General features: G+C 37.3%; 1 protein-coding gene across 4 annotated transcripts in view; it reads left to right on the forward strand.

Moving 5' to 3' along the window:
* DNM1L (dynamin 1 like) overlaps window positions 1–21,945 on the forward strand; it is a 36,409-nt gene extending 14,464 nt beyond the window's left edge. The window contains exons 3-20 of one of the 4 annotated variants that reach the window (XM_063154080.1): window positions 1,847–1,885; window positions 3,047–3,093; window positions 4,164–4,235; window positions 5,040–5,126; window positions 5,738–5,900; window positions 7,220–7,340; window positions 7,943–8,074; window positions 8,342–8,548; window positions 8,749–8,869; window positions 9,712–9,867; window positions 9,981–10,070; window positions 10,962–11,054; window positions 12,842–12,898; window positions 14,114–14,191; window positions 16,378–16,545; window positions 17,148–17,257; window positions 18,425–18,584; window positions 19,658–21,945. In XM_063154080.1, coding sequence (XP_063010150.1) covers window positions 1,847–1,885; window positions 3,047–3,093; window positions 4,164–4,235; window positions 5,040–5,126; window positions 5,738–5,900; window positions 7,220–7,340; window positions 7,943–8,074; window positions 8,342–8,548; window positions 8,749–8,869; window positions 9,712–9,867; window positions 9,981–10,070; window positions 10,962–11,054; window positions 12,842–12,898; window positions 14,114–14,191; window positions 16,378–16,545; window positions 17,148–17,257; window positions 18,425–18,584; window positions 19,658–19,714 — 1,958 coding nt within the window. In that variant the 3' untranslated portion in view covers window positions 19,715–21,945. The remainder of the gene's footprint in view (window positions 1–1,846; window positions 1,886–3,046; window positions 3,094–4,163; window positions 4,236–5,039; window positions 5,127–5,737; window positions 5,901–7,219; window positions 7,341–7,942; window positions 8,075–8,341; window positions 8,549–8,748; window positions 8,870–9,711; window positions 9,868–9,980; window positions 10,071–10,961; window positions 11,055–12,841; window positions 12,899–14,113; window positions 14,192–16,377; window positions 16,546–17,147; window positions 17,258–18,424; window positions 18,585–19,657) is intronic. The other 3 variants (XM_063154082.1, XM_063154081.1, XM_063154083.1) reach the window with 3 other exon arrangements.
* The last annotated feature ends 2,695 nt before the right edge of the window (window positions 21,946–24,640 follow it).

Below are 24,640 nucleotides of genomic sequence, written 5' to 3' on the forward strand. Positions count from 1 at the left end.
AGAGGAGGTACAAAGATTACTGACTTCAATTATTCATGTATTTACTGAGCTTCTTAAAGGAGTGTTCTAGAGTAGGACATAACAAGTACAATTTGGTGGAGGGCAGTCCTGAGAAAATTGAAGTAATGTATTTGCTTTTCTTGGGAATTAATTAAGGTTTGCAGGTCTTACTACAGGATATGGAAAACCAGAAAAATATAGACTTGCTTTATTCACAAGATGTGGTGGGGTTTTTTTGGAAAAGCAGGATCTGTTTGTTCTTAATGGCTGCTGTTTTAGTAATTTCTTACAGTGTGTAATACTGGATTTCATCATGACCAAAGTGTTGTTTTGTCACACCTTTATCTAGCATTTAATCTTTAGTGTAATCAGGCGGTTAATTCTTCTGAAGGTATTGCCTGAAAAGCTTCCAAAAAGTAACATAACTGAGGGAAGACTGATTTAGCAGTTAAATGAGTGATAAAAAAACATTATTTGTGAAACCAGAAAAGTGGGTTGCTAAATGTAGGCTAGCTAAAGCACTTTCTCCTTGCCTTGAGCATTGTTACCTTTAGAGAAATGCAAATCCTTCCTCCTTTCCTAAAAGCTCCTTTCCATTAAATTGGATCTATTGGGAAACTTTTCCATAGGTGTTAGCAAGTTAAAATGCAGGGTATCTTGCTGTATATTTTTCTTCCTGGTTTAAGGCCTCTCTTTACTCCCTTAGATTTAATTTTCAAGAGGAGATGAGCAATACAATACTGAACATGTTGTAGTTTCTTCCTCTATGTGCATTTTACTTTATTTCCTCTGAACAGTAAATAAAACCTGTTAAATAACCTGGAATGTAGAAATCCTTTAATTTTGCACTTACTTTGGAGGTTGGTATGTCATTTTGCCTGTTTACCAACCAACACAAACAAAAGCTTTTTCCTGATGATGTTTTCTCCATAGCCTTTGTGCCTTCTTGTTCTTCTGCAGAACAGTAGGGATCAAAGTTTGGTTTTAAAAAATTTTCCTTAACAGATCCAGTCCATAAAAATCATGTTTCTGTTGATGATACACACACCTTTGACTGAGCAAAACATCAACTCTCCAGATAATCTTTTCAAACAGATGAGTTGATTATTGTTGTACTATCTGAATTTTGTCCCAAACCAAACCAAAAATATCTTTACCATTTTGTTGTGCTGCTTGTACTTTCAGGGTGTTGTGCAGACAGCACAGGAAAATAGAGTTTTAAATTCATCAGCCCCTCAGTAAGAAGTTGGATTTTTTTGTAATGATGTTTCCATAACTACTTTGAAAAATTAGAAGTTGAGAAGGATAATGTATATGTTGTCTCTTCTTAAATCTGTCTCAGAACTGATGTTATTCTTTAATTGAGTCTTAAAAATATTGATGCACAGCATCAGATTTCCTTCCTATACAGTAACACTACTTCCAGTGACATTATAAATGTTTCTTTACTCTTTCTGGTTCTTCCTGTGAGTAAATTATGTGAAACATAATTTGCCAGAGAAGTTCAGCTCTGTGGAGCCCAGTGGTGCTGTTTTCTGTGCTCAGATAAGAAAATACATTGGGCTGTTAGAATTAAGTGTATGGCAATAATAATCATCATTAAGTCAGCTTTGTTGTATAGAATATCTGATTTATAGGCATCATTTCTGTGTGTTTAAGGTCTTATTTCTGTGCATATTGCTAATATGTTACACACTCTCATCAATACTAGAATAGCATGCACATCTGTCTGCATGCATTTGTGCTCTTTGTAATTGAATCTGGTAACTGAAACTGAATAAAATGCTATATTAAATATGAATAAAAATGTTAAACACCTTTCAATGCTGTTTCTCTTTAACTGCAGACCCTGCTACATGGAAAAATTCAAGACACCTTGCTAAAGGTTGCCTTTATCCACTTGCTTTTTCGCCCTACACCTGAAGTGCATGCTTATATACACTAATCACATACATTTCATGCCACATGATTGATTGTTGATTGATCACACTTTTCCTTTTACACTTCAGCTACTCTGGTGATTATTTTGCTGTCTTGTGATCTGATTGATTTTCAGTTTTCTGACCTTGTTGCATTAGAATGAGATAATTTTTGCTTTTCTTCTGTGCTGTTGCTGCTTCATAGAACTTCCTGCACTTTTAATTCCCAAATCCTTAAAAAAAAACTTTGATCAACTTTCTTAAATTTCAACTTAAGTGAAAAAAAATGTTTGGAAAGATTACTTGATTGTAGGTAAACCATGTGTTTGCCAAAGGGCCAGAGTTCTTGTAGAGCAGATTGCTGTGTCAGGAAGCTCAGAGGACATAACTCCAAGAATTGGAAATGGAACTTGCCTCTAATACTTGGAAACCTAATAGTAAAAATGTGAATATCTTGCAGTGTGACTCAAATTGCTGCCTGTGCTACAAAGCAGGATTTGAACAAAACCTCCTTTGCTGTTTCTGGGACTGCTCTTGCATAGTCCCCAAGTAATTCTGGACCTCAGTGGTGACTGACAAGAGTGAAGATGTTTGGTGCCTGACAGATTTGGGAAGAGACATGTTCTCCTAAGGCTTCTTTGTTATGCAGAATTCTTATATATTTTCCGTTTGCTTGCTTTTAGTTCTACAGGTTTTTCTAACTTTTTCTTTCAGCTGTAATTTGATCTCACTTGCATGGTTTAGAATAAAAGATGCTAAATGCTAGCCTTTTCTTTCCCAGGTTTTTAAGCTATTGCTAATAATTCTTTTGTTTTCTGTTACAAGCTGATATTTAGTGAACAAGACCATTTCTGAAAGATTGCAGGATAGGTGATTAGCTCAGTCATAGGTAGGAAGGTGGACCTTGTGTGAGACAAATTAGACATAGTAGTGAGGTGCAATGCTTCAGTAGACAGAATCATAAATCTATTTATGCTGAGCTATTTAACACCTAATTGTAGAAAGCTAACTAATTTTTATTTTGCTGCTTGAAAAAAAAAAATCTCATAGTTTTCAATGACCAGGCCTTGGAAAAAATGTTAGTGAAAAATCTACTTTTTTCTCATGTATCCATTTTTTGTTTTCAGAGGTAGATGCTGCAGAATGGGGTAAATTTCTTCATACCAAAAACAAGGTATGTTTACTCTCTTGATGAAGTAGCAGTGTCATAAATATTTTAACAGATATATACTTAATTCTGTTATTTCTTCCCTTGACTTTCCTGAAAAGATGATGTTTATTGGTAGTACTATACCTGCTGTACTATATGGCAGAATATTGAGGATTTTGTGTTGCTTTTTATGAGTAGAAAACTTATGAAAACATAAAATGTTAAAATATCTGTTATGTGAGTCGTTGATTCTGCTGAGTTCTCATAGTCCTTTTTGGGTTATTTTGTTGTTTATTCTATTTTGTGCATTGCCAAAATCAGAATGGATGTCACAGGACAAGGACAAGGTGTAAGCAGAAGTCATTTCAGTCCATTGAAGAATTGGCTACTTCAGAGGTTTGTTAGAAAGCTGTGAGAAAGAAAAAAGAGCCTCATGTGCATCAGGGTGAAGGAAAACAAACTGAGATGACCCAGCACCTCAGGAAGAGCCAAAGCTTAATTCTTGCTTGAAGACAGTCATATTTTTGTTGGCAGATAAATGATACAAGTGTTTATTATTTTAAAGCGATTTTCTCACATTCTAGGCAATGCTAGAAATTGAAGTGAAGTTTATTGAGGGAATCAGTGGAAGGATAGCTCTGTGCTAACCTTTTTAGGCTGGTGGCAGGAGAAGAGTTTTTACAAGAGTGGAAAAATTTGAATATGAAACTGCCCTTTGTCCTCTTCAGGATGAGAAGGGGTTTAGGCTACATGTTGCTTATTAACTTCAAAGGATTACAACCAGACACAGAATGGAATTAAGTATTTGAAATTCTCTGTAGGTGGACACAAATTAACAACTTGTGGCTGACATTGGTCATAAGTGCTAGTAACTGACATCTCACAGAATTAGTTGACAGATTAAATACCAATTTCTGTAAATTTAGCACTGATCATTCCTGTTTACATCAATTTAAGGACTACAAGTAATTCTCACATATTTTTAAAATATTCTGTATACTTGGGGAGTTTTTCACCATCCCTTGGAGACCATTGTTTTGCAGTTAAGTAAGTGAATGCTGTCTTTGATTTTTAAACTGTTTTTCTCCCTTCAGATCTATACAGATTTTGATGAAATTCGTCAGGAAATAGAAAATGAAACAGAAAGGATTTCAGGAAACAATAAGGTAAATCCTGTCCTGTCCATCTGTTGTCTTGCTATTGATTTTCTTGCTGCTTAAACCTTTCTTAAAGAGTTTCAACACCCAGGAGTGAAAAGCACTAAACTGTTCTAATGAAGAACATGGGAATACTTCTTGCTATCTTGAGATTTTTTTCACTGTGTTCATGAGAACAATTACTTCAGCTGAAAGACAGAGAATTGTTGCTTTACTTCAAGATTCTGTAATAAAAGTGCAAAAAATGAACTTTCAGTTAAACTTGCTTTAGTTTTTCTACATACCTGCCTTTATGTAATTATAAAACTGGCAGCTGACAGATGGTTGGCCTTTTTTCCTTGCTGTGTGTTTTAAGGTATGTAATGAAACTACAGCCTTTGTAGTATGAAACTACAGCCTTTGTTTCAACACCTAGGGGTGAAAAGCACTAAACTGTTCTAAGAAGAACATGGGAATACTTCTTGCTATCTTGAGATTTTTTTCACTGTGTTCATGAGAACAATTACTTCAACTGAAAGACAGAGAATTGTTGCTTTACTTCAAGATTCTGTAATAAAAGTGTAAAAAATAAACTTTCAGTTAAACTTGCTTTAGTTTTTCTACATACCTGCCTTTATGTAATTATAAAACTGGCAGCTGACAGAGACAAAAGAATTGGCTGACAGCTGGTTGGCCTTTTTTCCTTGCTGTGTGTTTTAAGGTATGTGGTGAAAGAAAGTCTTTGTGGTATGAAACTACAGCCTTTGGATTTTCATGTGATGAATTTAAATAATCCAGGCCAGTAATTATTACTTCTTATTAATGTATTTCTAGGGGATCAGCCCTGAACCCATTCATCTGAAGATTTTTTCAGCTAATGTTGTAAATCTGACTCTTGTGGACTTACCTGGAATGACAAAGGTAAGGTGCAGCATGCTCCTCTTCTGACTCAGTGTGTATTTTTGAACAAGGTGTGCCTGTTCACTCTTTGCCATTGTTCTGCATTGCTAGTTAAACTGCTTTCCTGGGGTTAAGTAGTGTTATGTAAATGTGACATGTCACTGTCTTCTGGGGTAAGTTTTGGGTTTCTGCTGCACTTTGCTGATGTCAGAGATAGATTTGCTTATGTTTTTCCTCTTTCTACATATAAGTGATGGTAGGTGTGTGGGCTGCATGTTCCTTTCCATAGAGGAGGTAGCACTGCAGGTCTCAGAGCTGTACCTGCAGATGGATGAATATATGACAACTTGGAAGGTCTCTTCCACCTTGCTTCTCCATGAGTGGCTCTGTGTATTTTGTGTAAGAGGCTGTATAAAGTGAGGATATCCTAGAGAGAAATGTTCAGATCCTTTTTGTTCAGGTTATATATGGAATAATTTTCTGAGGCATGAAGATGACAAAGATGGCTGCCTTCCCTGCCCATGCACACATCCCCACCCCACTCTGCCAGTTGTGCACGTGGTTCTTGGACCCCAAAACTCATGCAGGCATAAAGACAAATTTTAACAGTTCCATCTTGTTTTTTTCTCTAGGTGCCTGTTGGTGATCAGCCTAAAGACATTGAACTTCAAATAAGAGAGCTCATCCTGCAGTTCATCAGCAACCCCAATTCCATTATCCTGGCAGTCACAGCTGCCAACACAGACATGGCCACTTCTGAAGCCCTGAAAATAGCTCGGGAGGTGGATCCAGATGGTAAGCACCAAGGCTAGCTGGATGCTGTAATTCAACTGCTTTTTGAAACTCAATCCTAAAATAAAACTGAGGTTGTTCGAGCAAAATATAGTAAGAAAAGTAAATGTCACCACATTTCCTAGAAAATATAAGTTTAATATTTGCTTAAAGACTTCTTGCTGCAGTCTCTGCAGCTCAAGAGAATGCTGGGATGAGTCAATAACTGATAGATTTCTGGCTTGCCAGCAGGCCAAGTAACTATTCTAATAGTCATAGAGTCACTTCTATTTCCACAGCAGCAAAATAATGTTAAGAATGCTGGGGGTTTTCAGAGTTTTACTAGTTCACAGTGGTCTTTTAGGGCAGCTTCACGCTTTGTTGTCCAACATTGTTTCCTTTGGTAGAGAAAATATGCCACCCCCAGCTAAGTAATTGACTGTCTAGCTGTTAGTTTAGTGACTTTTAGTAAGGATAAGATGAATTCTGTGCCCTGTATTTATGTCACTGAGAACTCACTGATTTAATGGAATAAGAAGATTATAATTTTATATTTACCTAAGGACTTTGAAACAGATCTGAAGCTACTGGCTGCCCGCTTCTTGCTTTTGCAGAGTGCTGGTCAGTACCATTGACTAACAAATGGCATTGTGTGATTTGAAAGAACATGGATTAATACACTTGGAAAATAAACACACAGAAAATTAGGCTAAAATTTAGTGTTGGTTTTAGTGTTGGTACCCTCAAACTTTTCTTTCCATAAAATGTAGCATTTCTTCATTGTTTTCAAACTTCAAGTCTGCTTTGACTTGTCTGCCACATAACCTTGAGGGAAAACCTCTTCTGGCAGTCAGCTCAGTTAAACTGTCCTGGTTCAAGATATCCCTTTTATTTTACTCCTGTAAAAATGATTGACACTGTCTTTTGGATCACTTCCCAAAATTCTGAAACTTAAAGGTCTGGAGTGGCAGATCATGTTGCAGGTTCTGCAGGAGTAATGCTATATAGTAAGAACCTACAGTACTAAAGTAACTATACTCACGTGAAGGTTTCAAGACCCAAGAACTTCCTGATTTTACTGAGAAGCTGGTTTAATTTTTTAGACTCAAAAAGTGTGTTACATTTTAAAGAAAAGGTTCTTGGCACATTTTTTTTTTTCAGACCAGGAGCTCAGGAAATATTGAGGTGCCAGACAAATCCTGTGTGTGTTAACCTACTGGTTTAGATGGGCAGTATTTCCCTATTGAATGAATTTAGGTCACTAATTCTCCATTTGCTGAATTATGAGTTTTAGTTACTCTGATGAAATCAGAACATCCCTGTGAGTGTTTTCCTTTTGGTAGGTCGAAGAACCCTTGCTGTTATCACAAAGCTGGATCTCATGGATGCTGGCACTGATGCTATGGATGTGCTCATGGGAAGAGTGATTCCAGTCAAACTTGGCATCATTGGAGTAGTGAATAGGTCTGTGTGGGCACATTGGTGCTATTTTTAAAACTCTGTTAATATGAAATAATGCTTCTGCTTTTTTAGCCATGAATATAGTTTTAAAAATAAGGTGATGATATTGAAATAAACTTCTGAATAAGCAAGTGAGAAACTTGTGCTCACTTCGCAAAGCCTTTGTTCTTCCACTCAACCAACTGCTAATGCAGACAGGAGTAGAGACACTTTAGAAGAACTGTGGTGTCACCACTTCTGCTGTTGTCCTTCAGCTTGAGAGGTGCTTCTGGTCAGCTGTTCACATTAGCTCTGATCCAGCACAGGTCCTGTGTATATTAAATGCATATGACTGTAGCTCTGCTGTATTTTTTTACCTTACTTAGGTCAGATCTCATGTAGTTTTGGTAAGAGCATTGTTTAGTCTGTATATAGCTGCTACCAATACAGATTTGTTGGCTATGCTGTGTGGAGAAACAAATAAAAACCTTTAAAGTCTAAGGAAGGTGAGATATGTGTGTAAAGCAAAACCCAGTTGTTAAATGTTCTGTCCAGAAAAGCAGAAGTGTAAATTACTTTTACTTTACATCCAGTAACTAGTGTGTAACTCTGCCTTTTACCTTCAGGAGTCAGTTGGATATTAACAATAAGAAGAGTGTGGCTGATTCCATTCGTGATGAGTATGGGTTTCTCCAAAAGAAATATCCTTCCCTTGCCAATCGAAATGGAACCAAGTATCTTGCTAGAACACTGAACAGGTATTCCTTGAAGACATAAACTTATGGGTTACACATATGTGCACACCTTTCTTTTTACCCTTAGTGTCTCTTTTGGTGCTGTACAGTAATGCATTAAAGAAAACTCTGGTTGCAAACTCTGGTTCTCTCGGTTTCTGAATTTACTGTAATTTTCCCAAGTAAATGTTTTGCTTTGGTGGTTATTTTGTGTCTCTTCTGTGTTTTGATGGAGATGATAAGGCTGAAACTTTTCCTCCCTTCTAATAAGGGACTGTTTTCTATTTTCAGATTGCTGATGCATCATATCAGGGATTGCTTGCCAGAACTGAAAACCAGAATTAATGTTTTAGCTGCCCAGTACCAATCTCTACTGAACAGCTATGGGGAACCTGTCGAAGACAAAAGTGCTACTTTATTGCAGCTGATCACCAAATTTGCCACAGAATATTGTAATACTATTGAAGGAACAGCAAAATACATAGAGACTTCAGAGCTGTAAGTACAAATGTTTTCCTGGAATATTGACTGAGCGGTTTGCTTGACTCGGTGATTCTTACTGGCTCTCACTGGCAGTATTACTACACTGGACCATAACATACTCAAAAAAGTTTGAATACAAGCAACTGTAAAAAAGGTTTTCAGTGAGAGCTTCCTTCTTCTTATTTGCTACTTCAGTTGTTCTTTTCTTCTTTCAGATGTGGTGGAGCCAGAATCTGTTATATTTTTCATGAGACTTTTGGAAGAACTTTAGAATCTGTTGACCCTCTGGGTGGCCTTAACACAATTGACATTCTGACTGCCATTAGAAATGCCACTGTGAGTGTTCTTCTGTATTTCTGAGTGTTGTGGCCTATGCTAGATAGGAAGCTAAGGTTTAATTCTATATGAGAAGCACAACTTTGAGATGGTTCAGTGTTTTCCTGACAGATTTGGTTTCTTGCTAACATGGGAATTGGTGTTGCTGAGAATTGACAGAGTAAGGCCACTTTTAAATTTTGCAGTGTATAATAAAATGTTCACTCCTTCAAGCTTGACTTTGGATATCAGACATGTCAGTCTGCTTTTGTACTGTGTCTGTTGTGTGTGGACAGACAGGCAGGTTTCTGCATGGTCTTGGAGCATGAGGTACTCCATTGCAATGATCTGTGTGTATGTTCTTATCCTCCTGTAAATGTAAAATGTAAAAACAGGATTTAGTAACAGGAAATATGTCATGTTTCAGGTAAAAAATGTTATATGTGTAGCTAAGCATTGGTCTGTGTGGTCATAAATGAAATTACTCCAAACACTGAAATCCACTTATCTTATTGGTATGGCATTAGATGCCCAAGACTGTCCAGTAAATAATGTCAATTTCTCTCTCTGAAATTAGAAAGAAAATGTCTTTGCCTTTATAATAGATTGCATCAAAATGCGGATCCTCAAATGTGAAAAAGCATTGTTCAGATTTGTAAACATAAAGTGACATGAGTAGGTAGAAGGTTAATACATTTTGTCCTAAAGATAGGAATTTACAGCTTTTATTTTTACATATACTTGAGATTTGTTCTAAGTGTCACTGTGACCTGATTTATTCTGGGCCTCATTAAATACTACTTCTTAGAAATGCATCATGTTTTATACACAATTTAGCAGCTTTTCCCCTCCTTTTGAACCAGGGTCCCCGTCCTGCCTTGTTTGTTCCTGAGGTTTCCTTTGAGTTGCTGGTAAAAAGGCAAATCAAACGTTTGGAAGAGCCGAGCTTGCGCTGTGTGGAGCTGGTTCATGAGGAAATGCAGAGGATTATCCAGCACTGTAGTAATTACAGTACACAGGTAAAAATGCATGCTCTACAGCTGGGATTGTAATCATGGCGTGTGTGTGGGTGTGTGATTACTTGCTTAAAAACTTGTGGAAGTCTCACCAGTAAAATTTGGTTTGTTTATAGGAATTACTGAGGTTTCCTAAATTGCACGATGCCATAGTTGAAGTAGTAACCTGTCTTTTGCGTAGGAGACTTCCTGTCACAAATGAAATGGTAAGTTTCCATCTACTGTAATTTTGCTGGTAGAAGTGCATGTTTTCTGAAGTCTTGATGTTTCTGTTTGCACAGGAACCCAAGTTATTAAAGGAATCTTAACTTATTTGTTAAATTGATAGTTATTTAATATGTACACATTTTGATGTGTACACATTTAATATGTATTAACTCTTCTATATTATAGATACATATAAAACAAAGGTATGGGGTTAGGGTTAAGCATGTAGTCCCCTATGTTTCAATTTCCCAAGAAGAATTCTACAAAATTTCAATTTAGCATCAACTAGTCTTCCTCATATAGGTTATTTCCCTCCCTTGTAACAGAAGCTGAGTTTATTGTAGAGTTTGGGATGCAGTGATAAAAATTAAATTGTAATCCATATTCTGTGTTTCAGAGTCTTATAATGCCCTTTAGCTAGTGAAAACTAAAAGTTCAACTTGTACCTTTAAATAAATATTTTAATATTAAAATCTGATTTGGACTGCCTGTTGGGCAGTAAAGAGTGTTTCAGTATTTGACTCTGCATTTGATGTAAAAAGCAAAAATTGCTTTTTATACTCACTGTCCCTCACAGTGAACCATCTCCCCCTGGTTCACATATTGTAGGTGGTTTGTGGCTGAGTGGTCTTTTGCTATGGGCAAATCAAGATAAACAATTAGTAAAACCATGCCTATTGCCCCTTTTTTATCTTCAGAGTATGGCAATGAACATGAACACAAGGCTTAGTGATTTTTCCTTTTACCAAACAGCCAACAAAGTGAGCAAAAGACAAAAAATAACACAGTAACAGTAAAATGCTGTGCTTGCCAGCATTGTAGGTCATTGCTCTGCACTGGCATTCGGTTTACTGCCTGAATTTTTGATCTGGGAATATTTTGCATTGCAGGTTCATAATCTGGTGGCCATTGAGTTAGCTTATATCAATACCAAACATCCAGACTTTGCTGATGCCTGTGGGTTAATGAATAACAACATAGAGGTAAGAAAGTATGTTCTCTTAAAAAGTTTCTTGCCTCTTTAAGTGAAGGTGAAATTCATAAAATAACAATAAAATGTGCTTCTTTCCTTGAAGCACATTTCTGCATTTTGAGGCATGAGAAGTGTGATGACTTATGAATATGGTGTATACTGTAGTGATCTGTGGATTTGTTAATTGCTATTGCATATTACATTTAGGATCACAGGTTGATACTTTACTGAAAGGATTCTGTCTGTTTTTCAGTCTGGAAAATAAGATGGGCATCTAATTGAGTATTGCCTATGAAATGAAATTTTTTAAGGCGAAATTTAAATATGTAATTGTGAAATGGTATTCATGTTGAAGTAACTGCATTTTGTCTTTTGATATGATGTATCAATAATGTTCCTCTCATTTGTGAAAATATAATACAAGTATTGTTTCCTCTGTTCAGGTTGTAATTTCTGCTTGCTTTTGGTTTTGTTCTTGATTCTCTGTGTTACCACACTTCAGCCTCCCTGAGACATTCTCTCCCTCAGTCTCCTGTCAGTAACCTTGTGTTTTTCAAGTCCAAATCTGATAATACTTGTTGCTGCCATCATCCTGTGGAAGCAGTTCAACAACCAATTTGCTCTGTTAGATTGCAAAAACACCAGATTGGTTCTTCCAATCTCATTAATAAGAGCTCATTAATACGCTTGTGTTTATCCAACACATCATTTTCATTCATCACAGAATCATGGAATGGCTTGGCTTGGAAGGTAATCTCATTCCAACCCTCCTGCCATATGCAGGGACACATTCCTCTAGACCAGGTTGCTCAGAGCTCCTTCCAATCTGGCCTTGGACAATTCCAAGGATGGAACAGCCACAACTTCTCTGGGCAACCTGTGCCAGTGCCTCACCACCCTCAGAGTAAAAAATTTTTTTCCAGTGGAATATGTAATTTAAACCTATTCTCTTTCAGTTTGAGGCATTCCCCCTTGTCTTGTCACTATGTGCTCTTGCAATGTTTCTTTTTTAAATGCTTACATTAAAATTTCTACTCTATACAATTTCTTCTATAATCTATAAAATTTCTTCCTTCTATACATATATTTTGTAGGTATGCATTTGAATTTAACTTGGTAGACTGCTCTTTAATCTAGTTCAAAAACAATGTGTATGGAAACTGCTGTGAGTACAGAAATTAGGACTTTGTGAAGCTGAACATACAAAATTGTATCATCCTGTGTTATTAAAGTAGTTCTTTCCCAATGTTTTCCTAAACAGGACATTGACATTTTTGAAGAAGCAAACCATGTAATCCCAAGCCTTATTTAGTGGACAATCAATTGTTAATTTCAAGTAAATTCAGACATTTCTTTGTCCTAATTGCTTCAAATTCTATTTTGCTATGAAGCAAATTCTGCTGCCTCCTTCATTTTGGGCTTATCATGTGCTGGCCACAGAATCAAATCCTTTAGATGACTTGGAGGATTTACAGCTTAATGAGGGCTATAGGGTATCTGTGATGAGCCAAATTGTGGAGCTTTGATATTGTTTTTTAAAGGCTCAGGCTTTGATTAGGGAGTGTGGTGCAAAAAAACTTAGCAAAACTTCTTATATTGAGAATTTAGTTTTGACCAGGTAATCAAAGCATCCAAATAATCAAGGGTTTCATAGACCACAGTATTAGCATGGCCCTGGATGAGATGAAATTACTCATATTTGTGTCTGAAATGGAAGTAATCTGTAAAATGTGGCTCTTGCCTGTGTGTTGATCCAGAGTAATGCATAACTGAGGTCTTGCTGGATTGTTTTTAAAGGAGCAAAGGCGGAACAGGTTAACCCGGGAGCTGCCTTCTGCTGTGCCACGAGACAAGGTAGGTAAATGTTTGACTTTATTTTTTACATAAAGGTGAATGCATTCTCCTAGATCCAATCTAAGTATTGGAAATTTTCATATGCTGCTCTGGTAACAGTCTTGGGAGCTTCTAGGTATTGAGTTTTTTCTTTTCAATTTCATAAGATAGAAGTGGAATATAATTTTCTTTTATTTTTTCTTCTATAATTTTCTTAAAGATGCAATATTTGGGAGGTTTTAAATCTGGTATTTCAGAAGACTTGTCTATAAATGTAATAATACACTTATTACTTGAATTTTGTCATCTCAGGTAAGGAGTAAAATACCTGCAGATGTTGAAGATTGACTCAGAACTTTCATGCTTAAATTTGTAGCTGAGACACACTGATTTCAAAAGATAAACAAGTGATTTAAAATGTCCAGTGCCAACATAGTGACCTGTGGTTGGTTTTTGTTAAGTCACTCTTAAAACTGCGGTTTATTGCAGTCTTACTTTCTTTGGGAGCAGTTGTTGGAGTTGACATTTTCAGTTGTTCATGTATTCTGTCTCTGGAGCTTGCTTAACTTTATCAGGTTTTGGGATTAGTGCAGTGACAGGAGTGGAAGAACCAACCAAATGTCATGGAAAACAGTCTGGCTGTAGAAAAGAACAGTCTGACAACAAGCTGGAATTTTAGACAGTTATTTAATACTATGTGAATTATTAAGAATTCAAAGACAGAGACCATAGTTTAGAATCCTCGTGAGGTTGTAACAGGAGTTTCTACAGCTGATAGAAATCTGTTCACTGAGTTCATTACCTTAAAAAGTGAGACAAAGTCCCAGAGCAGATCTAATACTGTTGCCTTTAATCAGTCTAAGGCAACTGATGGATGAACTGGAAATTTAAGGTAGCTGTCTAGAGATTGCTTTCAGTGCTCTTTGATCCTTCATTTTGTTGATTTCATAGTTAAATCATCAGTGTAGGAGCTTAAATGAAATTGAAGGTCAGATAATCCAAAATAACCGTCTTGGAGATGCTTTTATTTTTCTTTTTTTTTTTTTTCTCTTTCTTCTTTTTTTGTTCTTTTTTTTTTCTGCTTCTATTTCTGTTTTTCTTGCAAATTCAAAATATTTCTTTTCTGCATTTTGAAAGATGCTAGTAGGTAAAAGTGTTTACAATTTGCTAGGTAAATTTGGTGGTCTTCAGTTGAATTTTTTTTTCCCCTTTCCCTGCATTTTTTACCTTCCTTAGTCTACTAAAGCTCCAGGTGCATTGGCACCTGCTTCCCAGGAGACTGTTACTGCTGCTTCTGCTGAGGCTGATGGCAAGGTCTGTCTTGATTTCTCCTCTAAGCACTGCATGCACGTTTCTGTTGTGGTGCACCCCAGGTGTAAGGAAAGCAGTTTGTCATTGGTATTGTCACCAACAGTGTGTCCTACCCAGTCTGGATGTCCTCCCCAGTGTGGATTACTTGGCACTACTGGTTTTATGTGCAGTGGCATGTCAAGACATGCCATGAGGTGGCCAAGTCACTGCTTTCTCTTTGAACTCTTGTTTTGCAATATGGTGGGGTGCAAATATGCACCTAATTTACCTCAAACTGTCCATAGATTGTTGGGTGCAACAGTACTGTAATTAAAAGTCTTCAGCATGGCTGTTAAACTGCATGTTTTTAATGTGTTGACAGTTAAAGAAGGAGGACAGAAGATAATCTAAAATGTGAGTTTCCTGCTTCCTGCAGGGAATCTTTACAGGCTTTGTTCAAACTGAACCTCCTTTGTGTTGTGTCACATAATTGTTGAATCCCTGGTTTACTTACATTTGTGAAATGTGCTCTGCAGTGTATTTTACATGTTAGGTGTGCTGTCTCATGTGTTAAAATAACAGCTCATTATTCCTCTGAAGGCTTTTCTGCTAATTGCTCTTGCTAGGAGTCAGAAAAGATTGGCAGTCACAAGTTTATGTATTAGGAGTACCAGGGGAACTCAGGCTTTCTGCTTTATTGCACATTCAGATGTAAATGCAAAGCTTCCATTTCTGTCCTGAGCAAAGTGGTTAAAGTCAGATCTAGTAAATAGTAGAATTTTAACTATGATTTTTATCAGTGTTTTAGAAGCTTTGATATACTGCAAAATTTAAAAAGAAACCAAGAGCCACTGTGCAGGTAGTGTTGTGACTTAGGAAGTAGCAGGAAGCTGCCAGATTTGGCTTGCATTTCCCATAAACCCTCTCCTCTGTGGGGTGATACATTTCACACTCTCTTGTGTGGCTTTGTTTCTGAAACTGCTTTGGAGGTAGAGCAGGCTCCACAGTAACACAGAATGAGAGTGGCATTTTTGTCATTTTGAACAGCTGTCTTGCAGTCAGAAATCATGCAGTGGAGCTTTCCTTAACAACAACTTTCTCTTATTAGCAGAGTTTGATTTGAATTCCTAGTGTGTTGTACAATGCCCCTGAGCAATTTAAACAAAATTTTTGATGTGCACAGCTTAGCTGAGTTTCTTCCTATATGCTGCTGCTGCTATATTCTACTTGCTATGCTTTGTTTCTCACTTTTTTTTTTAGATTTAAGATCAACCTGTGGTGTTTCATTGCAAACACAATAGATAAATTTAGCTTTTTTCCTCCTATACCTGAAGCAAGACAAGTACAAAGCCTTGAATGACCTTTTTCAAACAGGACTAGATTTCAAAGCACAGAGTAAATAGAAGAGCTATTAGGCTTGTGGAAAGGTAAAATAAAATAAAAATTGCCCCTATTCAACATAAAAATAAACTTTGGGTTTTTTAATACTAATTAATAGATGGTGGATACCTTCCACTAATAGTTCTTTTGTTCAGTGATTTCTAATGTTTGACAGATTTCTAATGTTTGACATCTTTTTCTCAGAAGATTCATGAGTTCTTTGTCTGGAACTCCCCAGAATCTCTGATCTTCTCTTCTCTCTCTGAACTTTGAGAGGATGAAGATTTTTGGTTTGATTTGTTATAAAAAAGCCTTCCATAAATATGATCATAGCTGTGCTACCTCAGAACAGAAATGTGCATCTTTTTTAGGTGTTACTGTAACAAGCTTAAGTTTGTATTTAAATAAAACCTGAAGTATTTAAATTCAAGTATTGCAAGAGCTGTGGTGATCTTCAGAATATATTTTCAGAATGATCCTGATAGTATAGGATGTGTAGTCAAAGCCAAATGACTTAGAAAGACCACTCCATATTTTAGAAGTGATTTGTAGACCCTTAAAATGCTGTGGAACTTCTCCAAGTGAGACGTTTTCATACCCTTTATTACGGACAGTATGAGTTTTAAAAGCTTTCATTTTACTGGTACCTTTTGTGAGCTGTAACCAGCGAAGGGACAATAAATGTGGGGAGTGGGAAGAACAGAATGAAGGAATATACCTATGAAAATCTTACTTTTAGTGAGTTTTGCCTGTAGTGATTTGATCAGATGCTTCTCTATAATGGCCAAGTTCTAATGCTGCCATGTTTTTTCAATGTGCTGTTTGTGCAGAATCCTGCTGTAGGAGCAGATGCACCTCAGGAGCCTGGAACAGGCAACTGGAGAGGAATGCTGAAACCCTCCAAAGCAGAAGAGGTAGCAGCAGAGGAAAAATCCAAGCCAGCTGCAGCCCTACCTGCTAGTCCTCAAAAAGGACATGCTGTAAACCTATTAGATGTGGTGAGTCTTGGAAGACAAATTCCTTTTCTTTGTAGTTCAATCTCAGGAAAGAAAACATCTCAATTCCAGCTCTTGTAACTTTGCTGCTAATATGTGGTCTCTTTGTAAATAATTCCCACTATTGCAGCAAGGAGCTCCAGCCAGTCTCTTCCAATCTCCCTGCAACCTCCCTGCCTGCTCCAGTTTCAGGCTGAGATTGTGATAACTGGCTTCCTTTCACAAATTCCTGTGCAGGTGAACTTCTTGGCTAGATAGCTGTTGGTACAGAAACAAATCTTAGCTCAACTCAAATTCCTGCTCTTCTTGTGCTGAATTTTAGTGTTTATATTGGAGCAGAAAAACCATTAAAGACAAAACCCACTTAAGTTAAAAACAGATGGAGATGTTTAGAAAAAATGTAGTGGATCCCTGTGACCTTTGTTTCACATATGTGGATTTTGATACGTCTCTAATTTTATTTCTGAAGAATTACAGGTTTGTTGCAAGACAGATTACATCTATCAAACTCAGGCTAAAAGAGCAATAGTTAGAGCTCTAAGTTTTATATACAAATGCAAATGAGCAGAGTTGGTTAAGCTGAGGGTTTTATTTTTCTCACACAGCCTGTACCTGTTGCACGCAAACTTTCTGCCCGTGAGCAACGAGATTGTGAAGTGATCGAACGACTTATTAAATCTTACTTCCTTATTGTCAGGAAGAACATTCAGGACAGGTAAACCTAAACTTCCTTGAAATATGTAAGCCTTGAAATATGAAATATGCAAGTATTGTGATGTTTCAAGAATCATATATATGATCATGTTACTTATATCATGTCCTTATGTTTGTAAGAAGAGAGAAAATAAATTCATTTTTTAGAAGGGACAGCAACAGTAAAATTTGACCCTTCACAGAATGAAGCAGTTTGAAGAAGCACTTGTTTCCTCTAATAGTTTCAAGTTCTGTGTAGTATTAAGTAAAAGGTTTAATTATTTTGGAGATGCCTCCTTTTCTGGAGGATGCTTCAATTCAGATGGAAGATTTGCAGCAAATAACTGGAATCAACTCTAGGTCCTGTGTACCCCGACAGAATTTAGCTTTGCCATCCTCTTAATTCAAATGGGAAGGTCAAATAGGAGCTAGTGTGTGTGGCTCAGTTTTCTAGCACTTAGCTATAAGGGTGGTAATGGCATGAAAAAGTTCTTTCTCCTGTGGAAAAGTGATACTTTTCCTTTAGTAAGGAATTCTATAAAACTTATTTTGCTTATGTCTTTGTGGAAGGATCTAACTTCATATATGATTTTTATGTATATGGGAAGTCTGGAGGAAGTACAGGAATCTGGAAACCAGATTTTAGAGCAGGTTAGTGAGGCTCATAGGTAGGTGTTTTAGTCTATCCAGTAAACTAATACCTTCAATATAATTTTTAGTATTTCATGGCAGGGGAGTGCTTTGTTTACCTTAACTTTACTGCACAGTTTGTACTATGTAACATCAGAGATGTGAAATATTTCTTTGCTGTTTTCTCTTCCCATTTACACATAAAATTTGATGTTAGAGTTGACATACTTAAATGTGTGTCATCTCATGCACAGTAGAGATAGGTTGCTTTGTAATGAGCAAAATTATTTATTCTTGTTTTGTATTTTACACTGTTCATGTTTTTTACAATGCAGCTTTTCTATTTGGAAGAAATTATGCTTATATGAATTAGTTCTACTCTAATATTGTACATGATGCTGCTTTTACTTGAGACAGTTTTTATTTATAGTAGTGATAGATTCCTGGTAGTTTGAGCCAATGCTATGTGTAGCTGCTTGCCCTCATTGTGCATTCTTCCTCTGGAACAGACCTGGTTTTGAACAATTATTTTAAAGAAACAATCTTGATGTGCTTGCAGTGTGCCAAAGGCAGTGATGCATTTTCTGGTGAACCATGTGAAGGACACTCTCCAGAGTGAGCTGGTGGGCCAGCTGTACAAATCCCTGTTGTTGGATGACCTTCTCACAGAGTCTGAGGACATGGCACAGCGTAGGAAAGAGGCAGCTGACATGCTCAAGGTAATGAGGACATCAGGAGCTCCTGGGAGCAGTTCACCTAATCAATGGGAGGCTTCTTGAAGACTTATCTTTCTTTTTTCTTTACTGCTTTTTAAGACTGTGCCAATGTATTGCTTTTCTCTGCTAGAGGAATTAAAACCAATACATGACCAGAAAGGATTACATATGAGCTTTTAAATCTGCAGTTTCACAGGCTAGATAGAAAGTAGGTGCAGTTTCTCTTTTATGGCAGGCTTTTAAAACTGTGTATGGTGAAGAAGTCTGCCCTTCTTGAGAATTTAATGAGTTGCCACTTGTTTTGTGTCTTGGTTTGGAAAGACAGGAGTCTGCTAAGGAAGGCAGGAGCCTCCCCTGAAATGGAGAATGTAACACCCCCCCCCCCCTCCAAATTGCTATAAACTTTAAATTAAGGGGCTCTCTGGCAAAAAATATTGGAGCAGGAATAACAGTTCTTCATTAGAGAAGAAAATAAAAAGCTAAAATAAACAATGCAGTACACTAGAACAACACTGACAGAGTCAGAATACAACCTGACACGCTGTGGGTCAGGGTGTTGGTAGCAGTCCAATTGGAAATGTGGCTGCAGTCCTCCTGGAGTGTCAGGTGTGGTTCTGTTGGAGCAGGGATCCTGTAGAAGGGTGTAGTCTTCCCCTGCAGATCCAGTGGAAGAAGAGGCAGCTGTTCCTCTGGGAAATCCAATGGAGAAGCCGTGCTGGTGTTCCAGAATCTCCAGATTTTATCTGAGTAGCAATGCTTGGCTCCTCCCTCTGGGTGGGGCATCTCACTCTGTTGCTGTAGTTCTTATCCGTCATGCAGTGACATTCAATAGCCTGTTACCAGCAGGGAGAAGTGGTTGTTGAAGAGATAAGGAAAACTGCCCACTTAACAGAAGACAGCTGCCATACAGATGGCAAATAGAATACAGATTGCTTGGCAATCCAGGACATTTTGTAATGACACTGATTAGCTTTGGTTTGTTTTGTAGCTTTGCACTTCCCAGACTGCTGCTGTTTTGTCCCTGGGGAATCTGTGCATGATAACTAACTGTGGCTTTTGTGTGTCCCTGTGTGCAGGCCCTGCAGAGAGCCAGCCAGATCATTGCAGAGATCCGAGAGACACATCTTTGGTGAAGACTGTATCAGCCACACTATTTATATGCATTGGAGGTTACATTGGCTTGACAATTGCTAGGCATGGTATACGGAGTAGAATTTTTATTTATGAACTCTTCTTATCTGTGTACTGCAACTGTGTAAATCTGCTCATGTAAAGACAGTTGGTTTGATTTGCAAACAGAAAAACATGCTGTATTTTGCAAAAGAAGTCGTATTTAATCCATATAATAAATGGCTCTAAATGTTTCCTTACCAGGTTTCTGGTGCAAATTAAAGCAGACCAAGTCTTCTGTCTCAGTGACAGTCTCATTTGAACTTGGGGAAAAACATTCAAGTTCCAGTGCCTGACTTGCTGAACAGGTTGCCTGTGGTTAAGACAGCCAGTGTAGTCTTGTGGCATAGTTCTAAGCTGCTTTTCCAGTAGAAGTTTCAATACTGTGAAGACAAGAGAGCACCGAGTATTTTCTTTCATGAATATATTGCATGCACTGTGGCAGATGGAGGTCTCCATTTTATAGCACAGTAGAGATGTCGAGCGTATTACTATGTATGTGTGTTCCCTTTTTTTTTTTCTCTTTGTCCCCAAATTTTTCAATGGCAGAAAAAACTTCAGACTTGATTTCATGGAGTATCATGTAGGAAGAATTAGCCTGGAGCTTGTGAACAAGAACAGCCTACTAAAAAGTGGCTGCAGAGTTATTAACGTGCACTGGAGCTTGTGTATGAATGTTGGAGTTTATAATCAGGCACAAGGACACCTTCCCCTTCCTCCCCCCTGGGACCAAGCCCCTGGACCACCTGATAGTAAATTTGCTCTGGCAGAACTGAAAAATAAAACTGGATTTCAAAACTGTCATGGGATAGTAAGCGTTTCTTTTAAAAACAGATCAAGTTGGCCAGGGAGAAGGGGATGCCCACAAATTCTGCAAATTTTGGAATGTATGACAGTATGAAAGAAAGTCTGTGGAATTGGAATATTTATATCAGAGATTACAGTTGCTTTTGAGGAAATTTTATTGTGCTGTAAGTAGCTTTTTTTTTTTTTTTGAGGACAATCATAAAATTATTAAATTTTAGGTTGGAAATTAAGTTGATGAGGTTTCTTTTTTTGTTTTGATTATAATTCATACAGATGACTATTGATCACACTAGCCTTGAAAAAGTAAACATTTTAATTTTTATGAATAAAAATTTATTTAAACTCCAGCCAGCATACTTGCATGTACTTTTCAAGCAGATTCACTCTTTTTGTATAAAGTGAAAATGTTTACTATAGTGTTGCTAATACTTTTTCTTTAACACAACTTGCATGAAAAATAGGACACTGCTGTTAACCTCCATGGCTTGATTTTATGGTATTGGGCCATGATAGTGAGGTTTTCATTACCCATATGCAGTTCCTTCCCCCTGAAATCAGTTAGCAAAAAAGGAATTCCTATGGTAAGCTGCTAAAGACTGAAAATTTAAAAACTCAGTTTACAAGAAGCTTTGTTTAAAAATGTATTTTTCTCATGGTAATATTCAGTTTGGCATCAATATGAGCACAAGGAGTTAAGTCTGACAGATGCAACTTTTGGATCCTTCATGTATGATCTGAGGTAATTGATGCAGAACACAGACATACATATGGTGTATTTTTAAACAGCCTAAGAAGTCATGGTGTATGCATTACATGTAATGAATACAAAGGAGGTACTTTTATCTTGCATTGTATCCAGGGATGATAGTTCTCAGATTTAAGAAATATGACTGAAGTGCAAACCACTTTTTAAATCAATTTGGTGATCAGTGAAAGCTTTCTAAGTTTTGTCAAAAGCATTACATTTCTGTTTGACACCTCTCTCCCTTTTGCTTTCAACATCCAAGAAGTTTTCAACAAGGTAGTGCCGTCCATAAAATTGATCTGCTACCTAAGCTTTAACTCTCAAGTTCAGTCAACAGTCTCTTTGTGAAGAAATACTCTGATTTGTAAAGTTTTGAAATGCTGCATAAAGCAAATGAATTTCATTTATTGAAGAAATTCTTGCAAGTGATACCTGGCTCTGTAATGTCATGTGGAATTTCCAGTGTCAATTTGGTTTCTGAAATGTTATGACTTTTTTTTGTTTAAGTTTCACAAAAAGGTTCAATTTGGTAATGTTTGAGTGCCAAGAAATGAACTTGATTTGTAATCCTTAATGCAAGACTTTGAAGGTCCATGCTGTAACAATCCTGTTATTTAATAAACAGATAATACACAAAACTAATTACTCCAGAAATAGTTTTGGACTGACTTGTAGTTCTGGTGACAGGACTTACATGCACTTGTAAGTTAGTAGTATAAGTACCTATATGTGTACAACCTTAGTTATGATTTCTCTTGTTCTCACTCAATTCTGCATTGTTGAATAGTTCCATAACTTATATTGTAGACAAGCTGTTCATGCCTCCTGATAGATTTGAAACAAGCTGTGTTCTGGAACTGAACTAAAATATTTCAATGCCACTATTACTACCAGCACTAAAACAAAGTGTGGGAAAGCTGTGGAAAAAAACCTAATGAGGGCAGCAACTGAAAAATTCCCAGATTAGACTGATGGTTTACAACTGTCTTCTAATCACCTTATTTAATTTAAACTTGAAAAAATTTTGTCACTAGTGCACAAGTTTTAGCTAACTTGCTCTCCAGTGGTGGAGAAACATGGGGGGGAAAACCCCCTGTAGCCAAGTTCAGGTTAGTAAATATCTGACACTGATACCTGAGCTGTTGTGGTCCTGCTGTAACTAAAACACAGTGTCCTTCTGATGTGAGCAGTTTGTATTCAGTAGTCAGGTTCAAATTTTACTTAGTGAAACAGATGGGTAGAAGGGGTGGTGCTGTCTGTGTGCTTCAGACCTTACTCTGAAGTAAATGGAGCAGACCTTGTGTAAAACCTGCCTTTGTTCATTGCTGTGTGGATTAATGACAGATGCCAGTTTGGATATGGCAAACTCAGATCTCTGCTTTATGGACCAGGGCAGGGGAAAGAAACAACTTGCCACTTGGTTGTGCCCCTGTTGGGAACTTAGTGGAATTATCATGGGTAATTTTTTTTCTGCAGTTTTCTCCTTCAGCTGTGAGAGCAATGGGTAGCTGGTGTTTCCTGAGGTCACTGAGGATCTGCACTACATCTGCTTTTTGTTGCTAATTAAACACTGCTTTGAGGTGAGAGGCAGAGGATTGATTCCTCTAAGTTTAATACCACTTGGATATGGTTTTGTGCTCAATGACACTCTTCAAACTAGTGAAGGTGCTTTCATGCTCCCATAGTTTTGAGTTTTCCTGCTGCATGCCCTTTCACCCTTTACCTCTTAACTGGTAGGTGCCACACTAAGGTTAAACTCAAGTCTTCCAGGTTGTGCTGCACAAATGTTTTTGGTGCAATTTTTTTAGTTTGTTGGTTTTAGGTTTTTTTAAATATCTTGCCAAAATAATTCATTTTCTTTTTGCACTTTTAAATCATGCATGTGTAGCCATGTTAAATACTTTATTATAATTACTCCTTGTTCACATTTGAACAAGTTTGGACAATTTCTTTCTGATTGTCTCAATGTACCTGTATGTAAGAATTAAGACCAGGCTAAGAAAGAATAGTTGATTTTTCCTTGATCCTTGACCCAAGTGTTCAAATGCTCAGTTGTGATGGCCCTGTATGGTCATGGCAAGTATCCAGCTGTTTCTCTGGGAAAAGTCAGGGAAGGGTTTGGAGTGCTAGGACTTGGTCAAAGGCAAGCATGGACTGAATTTCTTGGGGTTTATGAATCTTATTAGAAACCTTGCATGCAAAGAACTTTATTCCTTTTTTGTTTCATGTTGCTAAAAAATAAATTTACTGATTTATTAGAGGTGGATATATATGTCTGTCTGCACGATTTGGTGAGGACAGAAAACAGGCAGGAAAGAGATGAGACATGAAACACTACTTATTCCTGGAAGTTTTTCCTGTTACCAGAAACTCACATGGGCTCTGTTGTATTTCTCTGGAGGTGAATGTGGGTTTGTATTGGAGCATTTTGGTTCCAGGTGCATGTATTCTGATTTGCTCCAATACTTCTGTCTTTTAAGGAACAAGGAGCTGTGTTAGGTGGATGAATTCTCCCCCATCCCTTCTCCCTTTTCTTCTATGTGCTTTCTTTGAGGTAGAAATGACTCAATTACTTTTCTTTGTTATGGAATAGAGATTAGGCTAGAGATGTTTCATTATGAGACAGATGAGTAGGATCTGGAAACTGAAATTAACACTAGGGACATGCTGAGCTTTTGAAAGTGCCATTACTTCAGTTCCATTGCCAGAAGAAACTGTCATCTTTAACAAGCAAGCCACTATATTTTATTACTGCTGAAATCCTGAGTTATGGTGCAAATGAAATCAGCATGGAATTTATCAAGTAAAAAGAAACATAAAAAAAGATACCTAAAACAATAACAAACTCCCTACCCAACTCTAGAATATATATAACCACATTCCAGAAGCTAAGATTAAGGCTTTCCCCCTTGTGGCTGCTGTCACTGCAAATTTGTATTGAAGATTTCATGGACCAGGAAATTATTCTCCATGGCTTCAGTGTGAGGCCTGATCCTTGAAAGCAACACTGCAAAGCACTTCAGCTTCCCTCATGTGTTTCCTGGTCCTGGTTCCTTGTGGTGCTGTTCACCCTCAACTCCTGGGCAGCTAATATTAAAAAAAAGCCTTTCATGTGCATGCTCCAAATCTTCTGGTATAATGTGCTATCTTCCTGACTGCAGAGCCCACAGAACTAGGGCCAGAATATTCCTTCAGCAAGGAATGCTGGATAGCATGGATGTCATTCATAGGACCAAAGAAGTGGAACAATTCTCACTCCCCTTTTAAGCCACACTATGCACAGAGAAAGCCTAAAGGATTAATTAGGTTGATTTAAGCTTTGAAAGGCTCTGTACTT

Source organism: Melospiza melodia, chromosome 4 (assembly GCF_035770615.1).
Source record: "Melospiza melodia melodia isolate bMelMel2 chromosome 4, bMelMel2.pri, whole genome shotgun sequence".
Classification (NCBI taxonomy): Eukaryota; Metazoa; Chordata; class Aves; order Passeriformes; family Passerellidae; genus Melospiza; species Melospiza melodia.